Source organism: Podarcis raffonei, chromosome 5 (assembly GCF_027172205.1).
Source record: "Podarcis raffonei isolate rPodRaf1 chromosome 5, rPodRaf1.pri, whole genome shotgun sequence".
NCBI classification, from domain to species: domain Eukaryota; kingdom Metazoa; phylum Chordata; class Lepidosauria; order Squamata; family Lacertidae; genus Podarcis; species Podarcis raffonei.
This window is the reverse complement of record NC_070606.1, coordinates 5,408,836-5,430,131: the sequence shown is the minus strand read 5'-3', so window position 1 is coordinate 5,430,131 and position 21,296 is coordinate 5,408,836. Positions and strand designations below refer to the sequence as shown.

Here is a 21,296-nt window from a genome sequence, read left to right as displayed (position 1 = left end):
TGTCAAAACCGTGAAATCAAGATCTTTTCACTAAAAAACAGGTTCTCTCGACCTTAGTTGCCCAGTCCTTTGCTTTAAATTGTTTACAAAGAGGGGGGGGTGACTTCCTTTTTAGCCCCTTCCCGCTCGTTCCAAATCCAGAATTAAGTTTTTTAACGTTCCAATCTCCGTATTACTCACGGGTTTATATTTTAGAGTCCAGTCGGTCTTGGAAGAAGTTGGCGCTCTCTGTCTATGGCTTGTGGCTTCACTCCGTAGGCGAGGGAGTACTCTCAGCACCACGCCTCACCCTGCCTCCGTTCCGAAGCCTTTAAAAAGGCTCCGGCGCGGATTGGGGGGGCGCAAATGGTGCCCGCCGAGTCTCTGTGTTCACAGGCATCCGCGCCTGTGATTTTAAGGGTCCCCGCTTCGCCGCAGCGGCCAGACCCAGACGCTACGGAGCCGATTCCCTCCGGAGCTCGGAGGGAATCCGCCATTAAACAATGGCGCCAACCCGGAAGTCCGCGGTCCCTATTTATCTACTTGCACTTGGGGGTGCTTTCAAACTGCTAGGTTGGCAGGCGCTGGGATCGAGCAACGGGAGCGCACCCCGCCGCGGGGATTCGAACCGCCGACCTTTCGATCGGCAAGCGCTAGGCGCTGAGGCTTTTACCCACAGCGCCACCCGCGTCCCATGGGTGATATGATAGCCATGTTCAAATATATAAAAGGATGTCACATAGAGGAGGGAGAAAGGTTGTTTTCTGCTGCTCCAGAGAAGCGGACACGGAGCAATGGATCCAAACTACAAGAAAGAAGATTCCACCTCAACATTAGGAAGAACTTCCTGACAGTAAGAGCTGTTCGACAGTGGAATTTGCTGCCAAGGAGTGTGGTGGAGTCTCCTTCTTTGGAGGTCTTTAAGCAGAGGCTTGACAACCATATGTCAGGAGTGCTCTGATGGTGTTTCCTGCTTGGCAGGGGGTTGGACTCGATGGCCCTTGTGGTCTCTTCCAACTCTATGATTCTATGATTCTATGATTTAGGATGAGAACAGAAATTGTGCTCCTGTGGCGCGGCAGCAGCAGGAGGCCCCATTAGCTAAAGTGGTGCTTCAGGTTAAGAACAGTTTCAGGTTAAGTACGGACCTCCGGAACGAATTAAGTACTTAACCCAAGGTACCACTGTACTAACAGTAACACCTTCAACCTGGCCCAGTAGTAAATCCACAACAAGTGCAGATCTCTGAGCACAGGTGTCAGGTGCTGACTCACTCCTGTCTGCAGTCGTGCTACAGCATCCTGCACCAACTGCAGCTTCTGCACCAAGTGCAAGGGATGCACCACACAGAGCACAAGCTCCATTACAGCAACCCTCTTTCAATTCATGAACCTCTGCCCCCCCCCCCACCGAACTGCATATATCTGCAACAGCCATGGGATGCTTTTCTTTCCAGTGTGCCTTTGATTCCTGCATCGCAAGGGGTTGGACTCGATGACCCTCAGTGCCCCTTCCAGCTCTACAATTCAGTGAGATTCTACTGACGTTCAATTGCATTTTGTCTCTTGCTTTTTTCCTTCTGCAATCCTTTGTGCGCCGCTTGCTTTCTGTGCAGAACCGGTTGCTCCCGCGTTGCAGCGGGTTGGACTCGATGACCCTCAGGGACCCCTTCCATCCCTTACCATTCTGTGACCAGAGGGGGAGACCCTGCCCCGACCGTGGGCGCGCGCCGTGCGGTTCCTTTAAGCGCTGCCGAGCCGGGCGGAGGATGCCGCTCTCGCGTGCGCGCGCGCGCGCGTGTGTAAAGGGGAGGAGGAGCAGCAGCAGCAGCCGGCCTTGTGCAAGGAGCATGCGCCGTGCGGGCCGAGGAGGGAGGGGGCGGAAGAGCGCTCTCGGCTCCTTCTCGCCCTGCTGTCTGTCGAGCGGCAGCGGCAGCGGGGGACACCCGGCTCGGGAGCCATGCAGGCGCCCGCCGCCGAGCCCTAGCCCGCCCTCGCCTCTCCAGCAGCAGCAGCAGCAGCGGCGCGGGCGCTTCCCCGGTTGGCCGGAGAGCCGAGCTCGCCCTCGCCTTGCCGAGCCATGGGCAACGAGGCCAGCCTGGAGGGCGGCGAGGGCTGGGCCGGGCTGCCCGAAGGCGTGGCCGGCGCGGCGGACGGCGGCTCTCCGCGGCAGCAGGGCCCCCCTTCCGGGACCGCGGCGGAGCTGAGCCGGCTGAGCGAGGACGAGAGGAGGCAGATCGCCGCCGTCGTGTCAAGGGCGCAGCAGGGGCTGCCCGAGGGCGACGCGGCGGCCCAGAGGCTTCCTCAGCAAAGGCACGCCAAGGCCGGGGGGGGCGGGCGGGGCGGGGCGAGGCGAGGCGTGGGGGGGGGCGCTTGGGGGTCCTCCTCCCCCTCCCCGCTGAGGGGGCTGCCCGGCTGCTGGCGCCCGTCTTCGCCGCGGGCCCGGGGGGGGGGGGCAGAGCGAATGGGGCGCGTCCCGTGCCAGCCCCACCGGGGAGCAGCCTCCGCCGTCGCCCCTGCGCGGCAGCTAAAATGGAAGCGCCGAGAGCCTCGCCGAGCGCTGCTCTCCACAGAATGAGCGAGAGAGATTCTCAAGTTCAAAGCCTCAGACCCGCGCTTTCCCTCCGAGGAAAGCAAACGGGGCGAAGGAGATGTGGCGGGTGCTGAGGCACTACGGACCTCCAGATCCGGGGGGGGGGTCTTTGCTGCCGCCTCCTTTTTGGGGGGGTCCTCCCATTTATGCTGCCAGAGAAACGCGTTGCCGGTGGAGCAGCGCCCGCTGCTACCTCGCCTGGCCATTACGAGGCACGTAATTTCAATTTCCGCTGTCCGTGGTGCTGAAAACGCTCGCTTTTCTATAGAGGGCTTTTTGGTCTTATTTATATTTATTTTTGTCCGTGGTGCTGAAAACGCTCGCTTTTCTATAGAGGGCTTTTTGGTCTTATTTATATTTATTTTTGTCCGTGGTGCTGAAAACGCTGGCTTTTCTATAGAGGGCTTTTTGGTCTTATTTATATTTATTTTTGATATCTCTCATCCTTTTCTATTGCGCCGGGAGACAGAGCTGTGGTACAAAATATCTTATTTCCCCTCTCTCCCCCCCCCCCCCGTTCAAATCCTATCCCTCTGAATTCTTTATTTTCCTAAAGGAGCTACCTCACACCATATTGACAAATTCCTCCTATTCCATTAACAGTTACCAGTTATGTTCCCGTCTCATCCTAGATATGGTATTTTCCCGTGTATATGATGCCCCCATGTATAAGACGCCCCCTATTTTGGGGGACTCCAAATTAAGAAAACACCCCGCAGCACTACCCGTGTATAAGACGAGTCCCAATTTTAAACCGAATATTTTGGTTAAAAAAGCTAGTCTTATACACGGAAAAATACGGTAACTGCCAAATAAATTGTTGCTCTGTAAAGCTCATCAACGCTTGATGAACTGATTGATAAATTGAAATTAAATTAATTTAAAACAATTTAAAGCAAAAAGGTTTTACAGCTCCCCCCGCCCTCCATTCTACTTGAAACTATTCTTTTAATCTCTGGTTGTTTGCTAATTTTAGGTATTCCAAAATTTATAAGAGAATGGGTAGGATAGCCACAAATGATACACATTGTCATTTTTGTGACCCTCCATGTTCTCTGTTCACAGGAGTTTTGGAGATTTTCCTAGTGTGTCCAGGCCCTTGTACCTTGTGGTGTGACTATTAAGGATGCTCATTGCTGTTGATAAGTTAGATAGTGCGCTTTGATTTCTGATCTCCTTTTTTCTCCATTCCTTCCCTGGATCTCTTTAAAAACTATGTTAAAAATGTAGATAGACAGGCACTCTCTCTCTCTCTCTCTCTCTCTCACACACACACACACACACACACACACACACACATACACACACACATGCACACTACTTTAAAAGAAAAGCAAATGCAAAGTTTGCCTTAGAGTACCATCCTAAACATGTGGTCAGAAGTAAGTCCCACTGAGTTCCGTGGGGTTTGTCCTATAGTTTGTTTTCACTTCCCATAGTGAAATTGACTAGATCTGAAGCAACTTGTCTTGTGGTTCAGTCAATTTCCCACAACCTTGATGGAAAGCAGCAGAAGATAGAAATTAGAAAAGCTGGCTGACGACCTCAATATCAGCCTCCCTAGCTGTCTGTACAGCTATCAGGCTACAGATTTTCGATCAGGATTAGTGTCAGGATTAGACTGAACTTGCACCACAGTAGTGACCATCTGCATACAGATTCTATCATATTAATAATAAAAACATCAGAAATAGAATGTTTCAGAGCCTCAAAATATTTCATTTATGAATAAATTATTATGAAACGATTTCATAATATACCAATTGCATTTATAAAAACTGTTTCAGTTACCAGCTGTGATAAAAAAAGGTAATCCTTAATTCACACTGCAACGAAGAGCATAAAAGAATCCCTAAATCATATTTGGTGCTGGTACTTATTTTATTGAAATAACATTAATGCGCTATCTACAGATTACCTCTATACCTAAGTGTGGAGAAATATACTGGATGTGTGGCACACAGACAGGGGCTTTTTTTGACAATATAGGGAAGAATGAGTCCTGTACTGAGGTTACCTCAAGGTCCATTTCCATCTTGCACATTAAATAACTTTGGCATGCTAATTTAAAATGGTTTATTATTTTAGATTAAACATTGAATCATTGCTAAACTGTTCACATCAATATCTTTCCACCAACCTCAAGTTCCAAGTAGTGACATGCAAGTTATCCTTTTAGTTCAACAGTTTGCAAGGGAAGTGCGCTATCTGAGAAGAAAATTCAATGTATTTGTGTTCCCAATTTAGATTCAGTTTCATCTCTAAAATCACAGAATTTTAAGTTGGTTTAAATTTCCATGATAGATTGGCAGTTAATCCATCTTGTAACAGTTTTGCCTTCAGCAGTAAACTAAGAAAGCAAAAGCTTTTTACTAACAGTTTTTAAAATAATAGTAATAATTTATTAAATTTGTATATCACCCTTCATCCAAAGTTCCCACCTTTTGGAAGGAAACCTTCCATTCCATGTGAAGTAACAAATGATACAAGTGGAAAAACTGTCATTTCACCTGCTTTGTGATTTATGTATGTAATTATTTTAATTCTGTCCTTCAGTTAAATAGTTTTCAGACCAATTTTCAATGAAATATAAAACAATAATAACACCATTGCCACAATTGCTGTTTATAGCTGAGGTTAAAATCCATCCAGCAAAGATGAGATTAAAATCACCATGAGTAGTCTTGGGAAAAAAATTAAAAGCTCTTACATAGTGTGTAAAATATAACAGCACAGGCAGCTGGCAGGTCTCTAACAAGAGTGAATTCTAGAAATGGTGAATCAGAACCAAGAACAGCCTCTCTCCTGTCACCTCCAGTCTCATGTTAGATGGCAGGGGCACCTGGATTAAGGCTTCTAAGGCATATCTTAATTCACCTGCTAGTGTACCCCATAAACATGTTTCCTTCATTAATCTAATTCAAAAATGACCATAGTGGCTGATACTGTAATATTATTTAACTCTGAAACAGAGAAGAACTCAGACGTTCTTTTATAGCATTGTAAAAATACCTAGGGGCACCTGGGAACACAGGGATGGTGGAGAGCAACGGTTTTCCTTAAGGTCAGGGCTAGCCCACCCATGAGTCAAGGTGAGGCAGCTGCCTCAGGCGGCAGATCCCGATGCTGACCTTTTTTTTTTTTTTACATTATATAATAAATGTTTATTAAGGTTTTACAGAAAATAGAAATCATCAAATCACAAAAATCAAACAATCAAATATGACAAGACAAAGAACAGAAAAACAAAAAAAATACACACTTAACAAAGAGGAAAAAAAAGAAGGAAAAAGAAAAATCCACTTTTAAGTTTCAAAATTCCATATCCCTCTGTCCTGACCTCCTCACATCTCTCTTTTTTGTGTTCCTCTTTATTCCGTCAAATTCAGCAAATTCTAACCCTCTTTTAAACCTCATTTATAATTATATATTTCCACTTATTATGTCTCCAATTTCCCTTGTCTTGGTCCTTTACTCCACCTTGTATACTTTGACATAATATTATTCTGGTCATACCCCCCTTCTCCTTTTTAAGATTCTTCTTTTCATATCTCTTTTAACCATATCCCAAAAGCCATGTTACCTTCACTTCCCACATCATATTAACACTCAAACATTTTACAATATTTTTGTAGATATTCCTTAAACTTTTTCCAATCCTCTTCCATCAATTCTTCTCCCTGCTTGATGTTGACCTTTCACCCCCTCCCCATGATTTCTGATGTAGATCTTCACTCACCCCTTCTTTTCTTGAGGAAAAGGGTGCCATTTTGGGGTGCTCCTCAAGTGCCAAAATATCTTGGGCCAGCTCTGCCTAAGGTAGCTGAGTACTCCCTCAAGTATATCAACATTCCTTTAGGGTTTGGTGTGTATACATAGGCAAACTGGGCCCTCCAGATGTTTTGGGACTACAACTCCCATCATCCCTAGCTAACAGGACCAGTGGTCAGGGATGATGGGAATTGTAGGCTCAAAACATCTGGAGGGCTGCGTTTGCCTATGCCTAGTATACATAATGGTCATTTCTCTAAGAGTTATCTTAAATGCAATCTAAATGTATCTTGAGATGTCATATTCTCTAAACCTAAAACAGTCACTGAAGTATTTCATACGCCATGAAGATTGTTTGATGGGCCTTAATCGTAAATGATGAACTTTTATTATGTGGTCAGCAAGAATCCATATGTAATGAGATATAATCCATTTTTTTATTTTTACATTACACGGGCATTGCATTGTCCTTGTCTCCACATCTTAGACAAGTAGTGAGCAGCAGCAGGGAATAAAGTTATCATTTGACTTTGGCTTAGAAACAACAAGGTTGTTATGGGCCTCTATTCTAGTAAAGATTTGTGTTTATTCATTTATTTCTGATATCTTTATACCACCCTTCAGTAAAAATTCCAAGGGTCATTTGTATAAGAAAGCAGGGGGGTGGGGAGGATCTCTTTACAACTTGACAGAAGTAAGCAATGTACCTTTTGCTATTTTATGAAAGATTGTAAAAAATGAGGCCTGGTAGAGTCCTGCTTTCTTCATTTCTCCATTGATCTACTACCTTCAGGCTAGGGACAAAATATAAGCAGACCCAGGTGAGTTTATTTTGCCTCATGTCTGTTCGAACAATTTTAAGGAAATGATTCTTAAAGTAATTTTATGAAAATTATTCTTAAACTCCACTCTGCAGATCAGCGCAGCCCGCAGAGCACTTTCTTGTAGTACCCAAGATGAAAATGAGTATTTTTGACAAGCAAATCATGGTGGCTGCTTTCTAAAATTCATGTTTTTTGCTGCACACTTGGGGTTAAGGGAATGGAATATTGTTGCTAGGCAGCAGGTAGACACTTCTAGGCTTGCAAATTCTCCACATCAGCCATAAAAAGTGATCTAGCGCATGCACAAACCTAACCACCCACTGTGACGCATTTCAGTTTTAATTCAAAAACCTTCCAAGGCCATGCATATTGTGGACATAACATGTTTTTGTTTTAAACGCAGAACAAGGAAGCCTAAAAGAGTTTTAAGAACAGCTGGTCAAGGTTGTAGTTCAAAGCATACTTACTAGAGTGTAAATCTCATTAACCTCATTGGTACTTACTTCTGTATAGATATGTTTAGGATTGTGTTGCACTAGCTTCAGAAGAGGCGCAACCATGCTAGCCTCCTAATACAAAAGGGCAAAAACAAAAAACTTGTGTGGTTCCTTAAACACTGACGAACGTATTGTGACACATGTTTTTATTAGCAAGACCTCTAAGTAGGCTGACATTAGGAAAACCTATAATTGTGTTTAAAGCTTACGAAATGCAAGACACCACTCAAAAGACCTGTCAGTAGAATACCAAACTAAATGCTGCTTGGTCATTTTCAGTGAAGAATAGTTGACTATTCTCAGAGGCTTTCTTCTATTCAGTTTACTGAAATTAATGGAGTCTTTAGTGTTGGAAAAGCGCCCTGGGGGTACCTGCAACCCTCCGAAACTCTGAGCGTCCTCCGGTACGTGCAGCTCTGGAAAAGGCATCTCCCTTCTCATAGAATCATAGAGTTGGAAGAGACCACTAGGGCCATCGAGTCCAACCCCCTGCCAAGCAGGAAACACCATCAGAGCACTCCTGACATATGGTTGTCAAGCCTCTGCTTAAAGACCTCCAAAGAAGGAGACTCCACCACACTCCTTGGCAGCAAATTCCACTGTCGAACAGCTCTTACTGTCAGGAAGTTCTTCCTAATGTTTAGGTGGAATCTTCTTCCTTGTAGTTTGGATCCATTGCTCCATGTCCGCTTCTCTGGAGCAGCAGAAAACAACCTTTCTCCCTCCTCTATGTGACATCCTTTTATATATTTGAACATGGCTATCATATCACCCCTTAACCTCCTCTTCTCCAGGCTAAACATGCCCAGCTCCCTTAGCCGTTCCTCATAAGGCATCGTTTCCAGGACTTTGACCATTTTGGTTGCCCTCCTCTGGACACGTTCTCTTCCCATGCGCTTCTAGCGACATACATCAGAATGATATATGCACACTAATCTTCTGGCATAACACAGCAAGAAGCATGAGACATCGTAGAGCTAATCTACTATTTATTTACACACTATGTACAGACAAAAGCATAATGGTGTCCATTCTCTCCAGCTCCAAGAGAACAAACAGAAAGAAATAAAAGTGAAAGTACAGTGTAATAGTACGCGGAAGAGATAAGACTCTTCCTTTCCCAGACTTGTCCCAGACAGGCATGTGATTTACAACAATCTCATCTGCAGCATCAGAGGAGTGAAATTGCTAACATTTAGAAGTGGGGGTAGTTTGATGGGCAGGAAAAGTCTGATGCCATCTAGTTGTTACAAAATTCTTAAATCAGTATTTCATTTCTCAGGTGGTTCATAGCTACTGGCTCTGTTGACATGACTTTTATTTGTGCACCTTCGTGGGGCTATTCATGAGCTGCATGTTCATCAAGTGATGACTTGCATGTGTGTAATGACTCATGGCATGTCAAATGCCACAGGCAGAGACTTTATATCTCCTCTAGCACTATTTAGTGAATGCTATTCATTTGTGAGAGACCCAATGCTGCACATATTTTTCTGAAGTGGCTCTTAGCAAACACCTAATTCCTTGTTTATAGAGGGGGGAAACCTAGCTTCTGGCAAGAAGAAGAGTTTGGCAAGATGTTGTTGATAAGGCATGTTCCATAGCACTAATTTATGGGAGATTGATTATACTGAAGTGTCATACCTGTGCAGCTGTAGTTTTACAGGGGAATTCAGTGCCTGCTGTTTCAAAGGGTTAACAGGGTATGGTTTGGGCTGGGTGGTTGTAAAGCTGTTTTAGAGCTATGAGTTGGGAAATAGTAATTTCATTTATTTCATAAAATTTATACACCACTGGATCATAAAAAATCAAAGTGGTTTACAAAAGATAAAATACTAAAATCAAGAAAAAAATACAATCCTAATTTAAAACATGCAAAACACTAAAACAGATTAAAATTAATCTCAATTTTCTAAGCATTTGGGTAGGCTTGTCTCAAAAGGAAGGCAAGTATCTGGGTAGCTTGTCGCAACAGGTGCTGAAAAGATTACAGTGAATATCCCAGAGGAAGGAAAAATCCTATTATATTCAGAGGCATGTTCTTTTGACTAGGAGTCCCTATGTTAAACTCAGAGTGTAAGAAACTGCTTTGTGCAAGTATCTTTGTTTACATGTCATCAGTAGAGTATGAGACTCCTATTCTTAAGGTTGTGCTTTGAACCCCACATTGGGCAAAAGATTCCTGAGTAACAGGAGGTTGTACAAGATGCCCCTTATGGTTCCTTCTAGTGCTGTTTTCTGGAGGGACGCAGCGGTACACATACCCCTAAACATTTTGTGAATCTAAGTTTGGCCTCATTGAGGGGCAGTATTTCAATATGCGTAGGAAAATGAGAGTACCCTTAAACAGTTTTTTTTTGGGGGGGAAGCACTGGTTCCTTCCAACTCTACAATTATATGGTTCTACAGTTCTTTTCCTCTGATAAGAGTTTAAGAGTTCAGTCCACTGACATTATGGGTTGACAATCGGTTATAAGGGTGGTTAACCATTGCCATGTCTGCTAAATGATCCAATTTTTGCCTTCTTGGAAGCAATAACTTATAAAAAGCTTCTGCGGTATAAATGGTGTGCTATGAAATTCCAAAGATGATTTGGTTGGGCTGTGCCAATTACAAAAACAAAACAAAACAAAATGAAAAACACCTAACCTAAGAAATTCAGAGATACCAAACAACAATAGATGGGACAGGTTTTTAGATTTGTGGGTTTATATATCCTGGGAAGTATCAATGTTATTAATCTCTTATCTTCATAAGCAATAGAAACACTATATTCTTACCAGTGCATGAATTAGGAGTTGCTTTTTAGCATTAAGTCGTTCAGTAAAGAAGTTCCTATTTTATAAATTTCACTTTCATGTCATGCCCATTTGTGGTTTAAGCCAGAGCAACCGAAATGGTTCCCATGCTGGACTTGAACCCAGGCTCAAAGCCAGAATGGATCTAAATAACTGGCAACCTCCAAGACTGCATGTAGCCAGCAAAACCACTATGCCTAAGACTTCGCTCAAGTATGGCAAATATGAAACTGGGTGTTTTTCTAAAGCTGATAGATCCAGACCAAATTTGCTTCTTTGACAGTATTTTCACAACCACCTACCTCCTTTCTTTCCCAAAACAGTTTTCTGCTAGTTGGAAAGAAAAATATTGAAGCATAGTTCAGGATATTTTTGTCAACATTGTTATTGGTACCCTAAGCATTGTGCTGTTGGGGACGCGGGAGGCGCTGTGGGTAAAAGCCTCAGCGCCTAGGGCTTGCCGATCGAAAGGTTGCGGTTCGAATCCCCGTGGTGGGGTGCGCTCCCGCTGCTCGGTCCCAGCGCCTGCCAACCTAGCAGTTCGAAAGCACCCCCAGGTGCAAGTAGATAAATAGGGACCGCTTACTGGCGGGAAGGTAAACGGCGTTCCGTGTGCTGCGCTGGCTCGCCAGATGCAGCTTTGTCACGCTGGCCACGTGACCCGGAAGTGTCTCTGGACAGCGCTGGCCCCCGGCCTCTTGAGTGAGATGGGCGCACAACCCCAGAGTCTGTCAAGACTGGCCCGTACAGGCAGGGGTACATTTACTTTACCTGTAAGCATTGTGCTGTTAGGTCACGCCAATATCTACATAGTCAAGCCATGTGATTCTTCCAACAACCAATCTCTTTCATGCTGTCCTTGTGACCAGCCAGAAGCACCTGGCTGGCTTTTCACATGGAGAGCATGATAGTGATGGTCGTCTTCTGTTCTTTAATCCTATCATCTCAAATCCAGAGATATTCTGTCTCTTTACATGAAGGTTGCTTTTCTCTATCACGGCTAATAGGGCTATATTTTATGAACTTGTCTGTTTTTGTTTGTTTGTTTGTTATTTGTTTGCTAGTACCCATCGGAACATCTTGTGGCTATTAATTTGAGGGGTCCAATCAATGTTAGTGCTTATTTGGCTATTTCCCAGACAATGCACCGATGTTGGGTCCTCTAATCAGGGTTTGCACAGCGAGACAGGAAGTAAACCAGTTATAAAGACCACAGATTCAGATTTGTAACTGAAATGAAGCAATGGATTTATTGTTGTACAATGCTTCATTTCAGACATTATTATCTTCATATAGCAGATAATGGTACTATGAGATCTGAAGCAAATAAAGAAACTTAACACAGTGTAATGTAGCAATATAGAACCTTTAGATTTAGAAAATATCTAAAAATATAAACAAATTAAAAACGGCACAAGAATAGCATTATTATTGCATTGGCAAAGCAACCCATCATTATGCAATCCTAATTGAAGTTTTGGCTTCCTGACTTCCTCTAGCCCATTTAGTGCTGAAGTAGAATTTCTAACCTCCTTGGCACATCCTAATTTCCAAGTTTACGAAGATAGCATTTTGGAATATAGTTCATAGTTACTCACCCAGTATTCCTGTGGATGAGAACCTGTGAAAAAGTTAGATAGGCAGCAAGTAACAAAGACAGAAGAGGTCAAGATAGAGAGGCAGCAGTAAGCAAAAGGACCCAAATACCTCTTAGAATGATCGGGAAGTAGACCAGGAATATGGAATTTTACATCAATTTCATTACTTACATAGGTGAACCCAAGTAACCTATGCATTGTGGATTACCATAACCTGGGAAGCTATGACTGTGACCTTTGCTTGTCCAGCATTTCTTTACTCAGGGTTCTTTGACACATTCTAGCACATTCCATTTTCTACGGAACATTTCGACAGTGCATGTAATTCCACATCGTTGTGACATGGTTGCTATTCTTTTTTGGATCTCGCTGTGCTGATGTTATTATGTTATCTTTTATCTTATCCAAGATGTCAAGTTTTCACTCGACTGTCAGCAAAGTCAGTTCCAAGCACTTTTGCAGAATATTGGCACAGAGTTGAACCTGTCATCCATTTTGGTCCAATAGGGCTGATTTTTGCTGTCATTGTTTCCACAGTAGTTTAGTCGGGTGTAGTGTTAATGTTGCTGATTTGTTGTGTGAAGAAAGTGTATCTGAGTTCTGGTAATACAGGAGTGGGAGGTGGGAATCCTTAAACATGACTTAATTGCCTGAAACTAAATTGTAATCAGGAATGTTCACATTTGTCAGCAATGGCCAGTATGTTGCAGTAATCTTTATGGGAAAGATTTGCTCAAAATCAAAATATCCTTTTAAAACTGTAAAAAAAAAATTAAATCTTAGCTCTTGGCTCATTTAGTTAACTGGGAAAAGATACAGAAATTAGCCTGCTTAAGAAAGAAAGCTATATATTATTCCTTTAATAAATATACATATATTTAAATAACAGATTTTATCAAAGCATCAAAATTCCCCCCATCACCTTTCATTTTATGATAGTTCCACCAATGTATTTTTGTGCTTAGAATATAATATAAGTTCGTGAATATAAGAATATAATATAAGTTCGTGCAAGTGAAATTGGTTAGGTGGTGAGACATATTCAACATTTTTTATTTTTTAATAATTACTTTCCATTCCTGGCACATTACCATTGTATGTGATTTCTTTGAATGATGTTGGTGAAGAAAATATTTGGTTTGCTAATATTAAAGTAACACTATGTGCCAGGAGTGCTATTTTGGCCCCGTGACTGTGGGTACTTGGGGCTGTGGGTGCCACGCAGGGTGCCCGGCCCCTTTATGGGGACTTTTGTGGGTGTTCAGGCACTCAGGGCCCCAGGGAGTTGGCACCTATGCTACCTGCAAAAAGATTTATTTTATGTCTCAAATCTGTGTATTTTATTCCTTGTACCAACTGATTTTGATAGATTTTATTTGCCATAGGCACCATACAGGAGGCAAAAAACAAAGGTGACAAGGTGCAAATGTTGAATTTGGGTGTGTCCCAGGCATTTAGTTGAATATAGGCTAAGTTACCTTTATGTAACTGCTTTTAAAGCCACAATGAATATCCTCTGAAAATGAATTTTTTTGGGGGGCAGGAAGGTAAAGCATGTTTGAAATCCCAACTTAACCTGTCAAATGCCTTGCAGTGAACATCCAGTGAATGTTTAATCCAGTTGGGGGGGGGGTTCTCACCTTAAATCTGTCAGATCAGCAGCATCAAGAATATCTTTAAACCAGATTTGGCACAAATCTTTTCCTTGATTTCCCTCTCGTATCCATTTTTGTTTCATTGATCCAATCTAAAACGCCACCCAAAATTGCAGTTCCTTTTGCAAATTGTGCAAGTCATTGGAGAGTTTGCTGTAAAATATTTATTTGACCATTATTAGGGCTAAACATTGAGCATAGAGTAATTTCACGATTTTCATTAATCCTTGAAAAATACATCTACCTATAGGGTCATGAACCATGAAACCTGGGCTTATTGACAGTCCAGATTGCTACCTCCTTTTCTGTGGATTTGCCTGGAGCCATATGCCATTCACCCTATGCACAAGAAATAAGCTGTTTTACATATTTAGATATTAATATTATTTTGTAGTTCCTTTCTGAGGCTTCATTTTTTAATACTGACCATACTATTTTTCCTCTTCACCTTGGTTACCTAGACCATTCACTTTACACATGCAGACTTTTAGCCCCCATAATACAGAATACTTATAATTAAGCCAAAGGTTCGGTATCATCAGATAAGGGTTGCCAGTGGCGCTGTGGTCTAAACCACACTGAGCATCTTGGGCTTGCCAGTCGGAAGGTTGGCGGTTTGAATCCGTGCGATCTGGTTTAGTCCTGCTGGAAGCTGTCAGTGAACAAACACCGGCTCCATTAGCCTGAAAGCGAGATGAGTGCTGCACCCCATAGTCAAATTTGACTGGACTTAGTCGTCCAGGCGTCTTTTACCTTTTACCTTTAACTTTACAGTCTATCATCAGATACTGAGAAACACCCTTATTTGCTAAAACTGGTTGGGTTGTAGCCCTGAAGAGTAGTTTTTGGTATGAGCTGCTGGGAGAAATCAGGAATTGTTTGACACTAAATTCCAGAGACATTTCAAATATGGAAATTATAGCACATAACAAAATTGCACGTGGAATATGCACCCCTCCCCCCTAATTTTACTCTCCTCCTCCTACACTCAGTATAAATCCAGAGTCTGTCCATTCCCTCAAGAGAGGTAATGATGGATAGGGAGTTTAGGTACAGCACATTTCTACCACCTTCCTCCTAATACTGCAACTGCTATCCTATATTATAGCTCATCAGAAAAACAACCTTAAGTTTCCTTCTAGTAATTGACTAATTCTAGCACATCAATTATTCCTCACCCAATGGCTACCTATCTTCCTGTGAAGAATGGGCTGATTTTCGTGCCATTAGAGAACATTCCTCTTGGCTTTCCAGGCCACTTGTGGGTGAATCAGAGCCTCAGGGAGTAAAGTAAGGTGTAATATGCTTTTCCTTACCCCCTACAAGGCTGCGAATCATTGCCTGTCCAGATGTTTATAGGAAGATGCTTTTGTCTGTTTAATTTGAGTTGTTGGCTATATTTTAAGCAGACAGTCTAAACTGCCATCTTGGACGATTATGTATTTGCCCTTCCATAACAGCTTCTGGATGAAACCTTTATGATATGTGTAGAGGACATGCTTTGGAAGAATTTAGGAATACACAAATAACTTGGAAGACCTCCAGCAAGAATCCACTGTTATATGAAAAACGCGAGCTGAAAATATTAGCCAATTAAAATAACATACTTTGCATTTGGAGAACTCAAATATAGCATGCTCTATCTACTATTTATTCAACTGTAGCAGTTCGTTTCTGATGAAACTCTTAATTAAAAATTATTGCGGAGTCACTTTATTGTTCTCAGAGCAGGGAATTTTTAATAGGTTAAATGTAATGAGTGCCATTTTAAAAAATTAATGTGCAGTGGGGAATAATGTTTTTGGGCATGTGTGGTTGTATTTAGATGCTAGAAAACTCAAAAACATAACTCGCAGCACGTGGAGGGGCTGAGGAATATGGTACCCTCTGGAGAGAGAGAAATACATCGCATCTTAACCTTCCAGCAGTGGCACAGTGATTCCCTATTGAACACAGCAGAATGTCCTGCTGGCATTCTTCCAAAGACGTCGTAACATACAGAATTCTGTATTTCTGCTTTACCTCGAAGCCCTTGTATGGGTGCCTTTAGCTATACGATGCAATTTATTTCATTAGCAATTAAAGGATGAGTATTTTGTCAACACCTTCCTTAAAACATATTATTACAATTAGGAGCTGGAACTATAGATTGTGGTTTTTAAGTACTTTCCCTGGTGCAGAGCTGAGATTCAAACACATTTCTGAATATCACAACCTTATACAAATTATGACCCACCAAGCCATTTGCAGTCCATAGACTGTGAGCAGTTGCTATTGGCAATGCAAAACTAGGAGATTTGCCTACCACTTCAGATGCCACGAGGGATTGTAGCAAACGTCATAAATTTTGTGGATTCTCACACTTGCTGCTAATTAAAAAAAAATGTAAGAGGGTCAGTGGGAAATGTCAGAAATCATTGTGTAACGTGCCTGCTTTGGAAATTTCCTTTTTCCTGTAAATGATGGGAAATGAGGTTGACATCTACTTAAGGCATTCCGCTGCCATTTAGATTTTATTATTAGGTAACAGAATTTTTTAAGAGTTCCTTTCAGGTCTCTTAAAAATGTAAGAATTCGCCACATTTTTAATGCTTACTAAAAGGTGTGTGTATTTGTGTGTATGTGATACGGTATTTAAGCCATCATCTCTTTCCTTTTGCAGACATGGTCAGCTTGACAGCAGCCAACATCCAAAGCAACCAGGCAAGCCTCCGGGTGCTGGGCCCCCTACTCTTAGCAAAAGCAGAACAGTAGATACGTTGAAAACAGAGCAGCGCTTGCCTGGGAAGAGCCTGTCCTCTACAAGTTTGAGACAGTCTAAATCAAGAACTGATTTTAAAGACGACCAGAAGCCAAGTATGATGCCCAGCTTCCTCTCGGATGCCAACCCATTTGGCGCAGTCACTTCAGTTGTAAACAAATTCAACCCCTTTGATTTGATTTCTGACTCAGACCCAGCTCAGGAAGAGGCCTCAAAGAAACCGAAGCCTACACAAAAGGAGCAGGATAAGCCTGAGCCGCAAAAGGGACCCACCAAGCAACCAGCACAACAACAGTCTCCGAAGGCAACAGCTCCACAACAGGGGGCTGACAAACCAGCCCCGCAGAAAACAGGACCTTCCAAACCGGCACCGCAGCAGCAGCAGCCACCACAGCCACCTGGGGTGCCTAAGCAGGCTCAGAAACCAGGGCCTGGCCAAGCAAAAGGCCCACAGGCAGAAGCAGCAAAGCAGCAGTCAGGGCCACCAAAAGCTCAGTCACAGCAGCCAGGGCCACCAAAAGCTCAGTCACAGCAGCCACAGCCTACAAAGCCTGTTCAGCAGCAGAGCTCTGTAAAACCTTCACCGCAACAACCAGGAGCAGCGAAAGCACCCTCACAGCCACCTGATGGTGCTAAAACATCTTCCCAGGCGCCTTCTCCTGCCAAGCCAGCTGCCCAGCAAGGAACACCACCCGGCAAGCAGCCGTCTCAGCAGCCAGGAGGGCCAGCAAAGGCTGCCCCCCAGGCAGCGGGCCCCACAAAGGAACCTTCGAAGGCACCAGTTCAGCCAACTGGGCCTGCAAAGCCACCACAGCAGCAGGCAGGACCTACAAAACCTACCGGCCAACAGCCGGGACCTGAGAAACCGTCCCAGCAGCAACAAGCTGCTTCATCTCAGCCTGGTGGACCAGCTCCAAAGAAAACCTTTTGCCCACTTTGCACTACCACTGAATTGCTTCTGCACACTCCTGAGAAGGCCAATTACAATACATGTACTCAGTGTCAAACTGTAGTTTGCAGTCTGTGTGGGTTCAATCCTAATCCGCATATAACAGAGGTAAGTGAATATTTAAGCCATAAAAATTGAAAAGAAGATTTAATTTCATTGAGTTTGAATGAGTTGAGGAGTTTACTTGTGCATGACCTTTATGTGTTTTGGCATCTAGATCATTGAGTTTCTGGGATCTCTTGGGAGTTTTAGCAGGGGTTCCTCATTGAGAACACGGGCAATGACAGATAAAGTGCCTAAAAAGGGCACACCTGCTGTTACTAGTCTTCCCCTACAATACAGTGGACAATGCTGGGTTGCACAGAGTGATAGTTTGGCTTGACACACTGGGCTAGTACTCGTGGGAACTGAGAGTGCTTTCTTGAACATGCCTCAGAATTCTCCATGGGGTTGTGCAACAGATGCTCGAGTTCCTCTGCAGACAAATCAGTGTGAGGTTAGAAAGTTTGCAATTATGCATCTAGACAGTATGGGTCATGAAGCAGAAAGTATTGTAAGTTTTTACTTTTTGATACTACTACTAATAATAATAATAAAATAATTTGTATACCACCCTTCATCTGTAGATCTCAGGGTAGTTCACAGCATAAAAGTTCTAGATAAAAAATGCAAAATACATAAGAAGAACAAAACAAACCAATAACCCCACCCCCACTAGATAGAAGTGCACTGCAATTATATATATATATATATATATACACACACACACACACACACACACACACACACACACACATATACACATATGTGTGTGTTTTTGTGTGTGTGTGTTTTGGTAATTTGGTCAAAGAATAAAAAAGAGAATTCCCTGGATGCCTAGATCCAGGTTTTGGGGCAAGTACTCTTTGGTGAGAGAGAATCCCAGCAGAGATTTAAATTCACAAAACATGCTGCAAAAAAGTGTGGAAATATAGGCTGTTAGACCTTTAAAATATCCTATTCTGCTTCCAAAGTTCCTTATTTCCCTTGCCATAGAAAGAGACAACACATTCAGTAAGTTAAAAAAAGTTTACTTACAAACCCTTCAAAGGTCATATCCATGTACTTTTCCATACAGTAGCAAGATGGTAAGTGTTTCTAAATTATTTCTATAGAAACTCAAAGATGTCTTGCTTAAGCCACACAGTCTCAGCTTAGAGCATCCAGCTTACTGTTAGGGTTCACATGGTGGAAGAATGAGAACCAAGAGTTTGGTAACCCTTCCTCCCAAGGTGAAGAGGTGTTTGTGTGACCTAGCTAAGCCTAGCAGGACAGCTTACTCTATGGTCTTAACCTTTTCTGGCATTAATTAGAGTTAAGCATGTTGGTTATATGAGGCTGGATAGATCCATATCTATATATCTATACCTCTGCTTGCCTTGATGTAAAACTTTTGGTGTGACTACTGCAGGCTCTATGGTAAGATTTGTACTTGCTCGCTCTCTCTCTCTCTCTCTCTCCTCTGTGACAGCTATAAATCCCAAACTCCCCCAGTTTGTCAGATAATGATTAAAGGTTATCCTTGCGTAGTATTGTGATGTGCTTTGAACTGCCAGATATTGACTCCGTCTGCAGTGCATGCAGCTTGGGCCCAGGAGGCTGGCCAAGAAGGGTGCCAAGAAGCTCTGTGGCCAAGAAGCAGTTGCAACAGATCTCTGCCTGTAAACCCGGATGCACAATTCCATTTTATTTTTGTGGCTTCCGCTAGGAGATAGCGTGACACTTCTTACCAAATCAGCTGAGGAAGATATAATACTTTTGTCTAGAACAGTAACAACAACATCCCACCATTATAGAGTTTCACTTCTTTATCTTTCATGTTACTTACTTGTCTCAGTGATCATTCAGAGGGTCCCAGGTTCAGTCCCCAATGGCACTTCCAGACAGGGTTGGGAGAGACTCCTGCCTGAAACTCTGGAGAGCTGCTGCCAGCCCGTGTAGACATTAGTGAGCTAGATGGACCAGTGGCCTGACTCAGTACAAAACAGCTTCCTATGCTCCTATTTCAGTTTCTAGCCTGCCCATCAATTCATTCTCCCAGAACAGCTTACAACGTAGAACATTAATATTCTTAAAACAAAGCAATAGAATTCACATGAAGCATTGAAACATCGGTTATACAGTTATCACTGTACATCAGTACAGCAGACAGACAACCAGTCATTGTACAATTGGCCCCATCTGTTCCACTGCCTTCGAAAGCCTAGGTGAAAAGTTGTGTCTTTATCTGACACTGAAAAGTAAGATAAAAAGGGAAGTAATTTTCCCAAGTGAGGTGCCACCATGGAGAAGGCCATAACTTGTGTTACTGCACAATGAACATCACTTAACTATGGGATAATGTTGGGAGTTACCAGAACATGGATTATTGTGGCTAAGCTAGCTCTGTCCAGGAAGGACTAAAATAGACACTCCTGGCCACTGAGACCACCTGGGCCTCAAGTGTCACACACTTATAATATATTATATTGATAAAGTTAATATATAACTGGAGTTCCACTCCTTCTTCCTATTACTCTGCTGATCAGTAGGAGGGTATGTTGTGGGGCCTTGTAATATTAGGCAATGAGCCAGGAGCAGCTTGGAGGGTGCAGATCAAAAACTTCTAAACTAGAGTTGGAAAATAAGTGCATGTTTCTTGGAGACTACGCACACTGACCAGAGAATGAATGCATTGCCTAGAGAATGTACAGAATGCAGTAAAAATATGCACATTCCCCAAGGCCAGTTGGGAATTATGCACATTGACTGGGAAATGTGCACCATTCCTTCTTCATGGACAGATTGTATTCACTTTCTCGATGAGGCCCATTGAATGTGCACCATGGCCAACAGTTAAGCCCACAATTTACAATCCTAACATACATATATAAAAAACATCAGCATTCCAGAATGTAGGACAGTAAGCCACTGTAAATGAGGCCTACAGTATTGCTGTGATTGCATCTATAGTCTTCTGAGCTGTGGAACAGGGGGCAGGTAGGAGTGCAGACCTAAATATGGCATGGCCAAGCAAACCATTTCTTAAATTCAAGAACATAAAATTATAACAGTGGTGGTCATCATAGCTGTATTGCATAATCTTTCGAGATCGAACTTGATGACATAAGGCGGTTTATTCTGCATCTGGCATCTTGAATGACAATTATTTAGCTTCTTCTTTAATCACAAATCTAAAATAGATTGCTACATTACACAGGGTTGCTTTGCACAAGACATGCTGCTCTACACTTAGACAAGATTGCTGTGCAATCTTAGACATTTGTTCATGCTGATAAATGTAGCATGCGAACAAGCCTTTGACAGTGACTGCAGCTGCCAGCAATTTCTGTGATCATGGTAGCCTTTTCTCCACACACTCGGATTGAAAGAATTTTTGCCGGCTGCATCCACAAATGACTGGTTCATGTGTTGCTTTGTCCACTTCAATGCATAGCCAAGAATTACGTTTGGAGAATAAAATGTCTTGCATCAATTGGCTCATAACAGTAACATTGCCCACTGTTGTACAGCGAGTGTATGTTTGAATTGCAAACAGTGAAGAAGCCCTCCTGGTACAATCAAGTCTGGCAGTTGTGAGGCAATTGCTGGGAAAACGTGCACCCAAACTTGCATTTAAATCATGTGCATTTCTCTCTAAACTGTACATCTCTTTCCCTAACACACACATTTTTTTATACATTCCTGAGCCAATAACTTAATCACCAAATCTGGAGAAGTGTGCAGTCCAAAAGAAAACTGGGTTCCTATTTGTGCATTAGTCCAAATCAAGTCTGTTGGCTTAGAAGTGTGGGCAGAATCACATTCTCCCTCGTCCCTGTTGTTCTGTAACG

The 21,296-nt window shown here is 42.9% G+C and overlaps 1 protein-coding gene across 1 annotated transcript in view; it reads left to right on the top strand.

The window, feature by feature from the left end:
• The first annotated feature begins 16,453 nt into the window (after positions 1–16,453).
• PCLO (piccolo presynaptic cytomatrix protein) overlaps positions 16,454–21,296 on the top strand; it is a 204,764-nt gene continuing 199,921 nt past the window's right edge. The window contains exon 1 of the mRNA XM_053387679.1: positions 16,454–17,532. Within this exon, the coding sequence (XP_053243654.1) occupies positions 16,573–17,532 (960 nt within the window). The 5' untranslated portion in view covers positions 16,454–16,572. The remainder of the gene's footprint in view (positions 17,533–21,296) is intronic.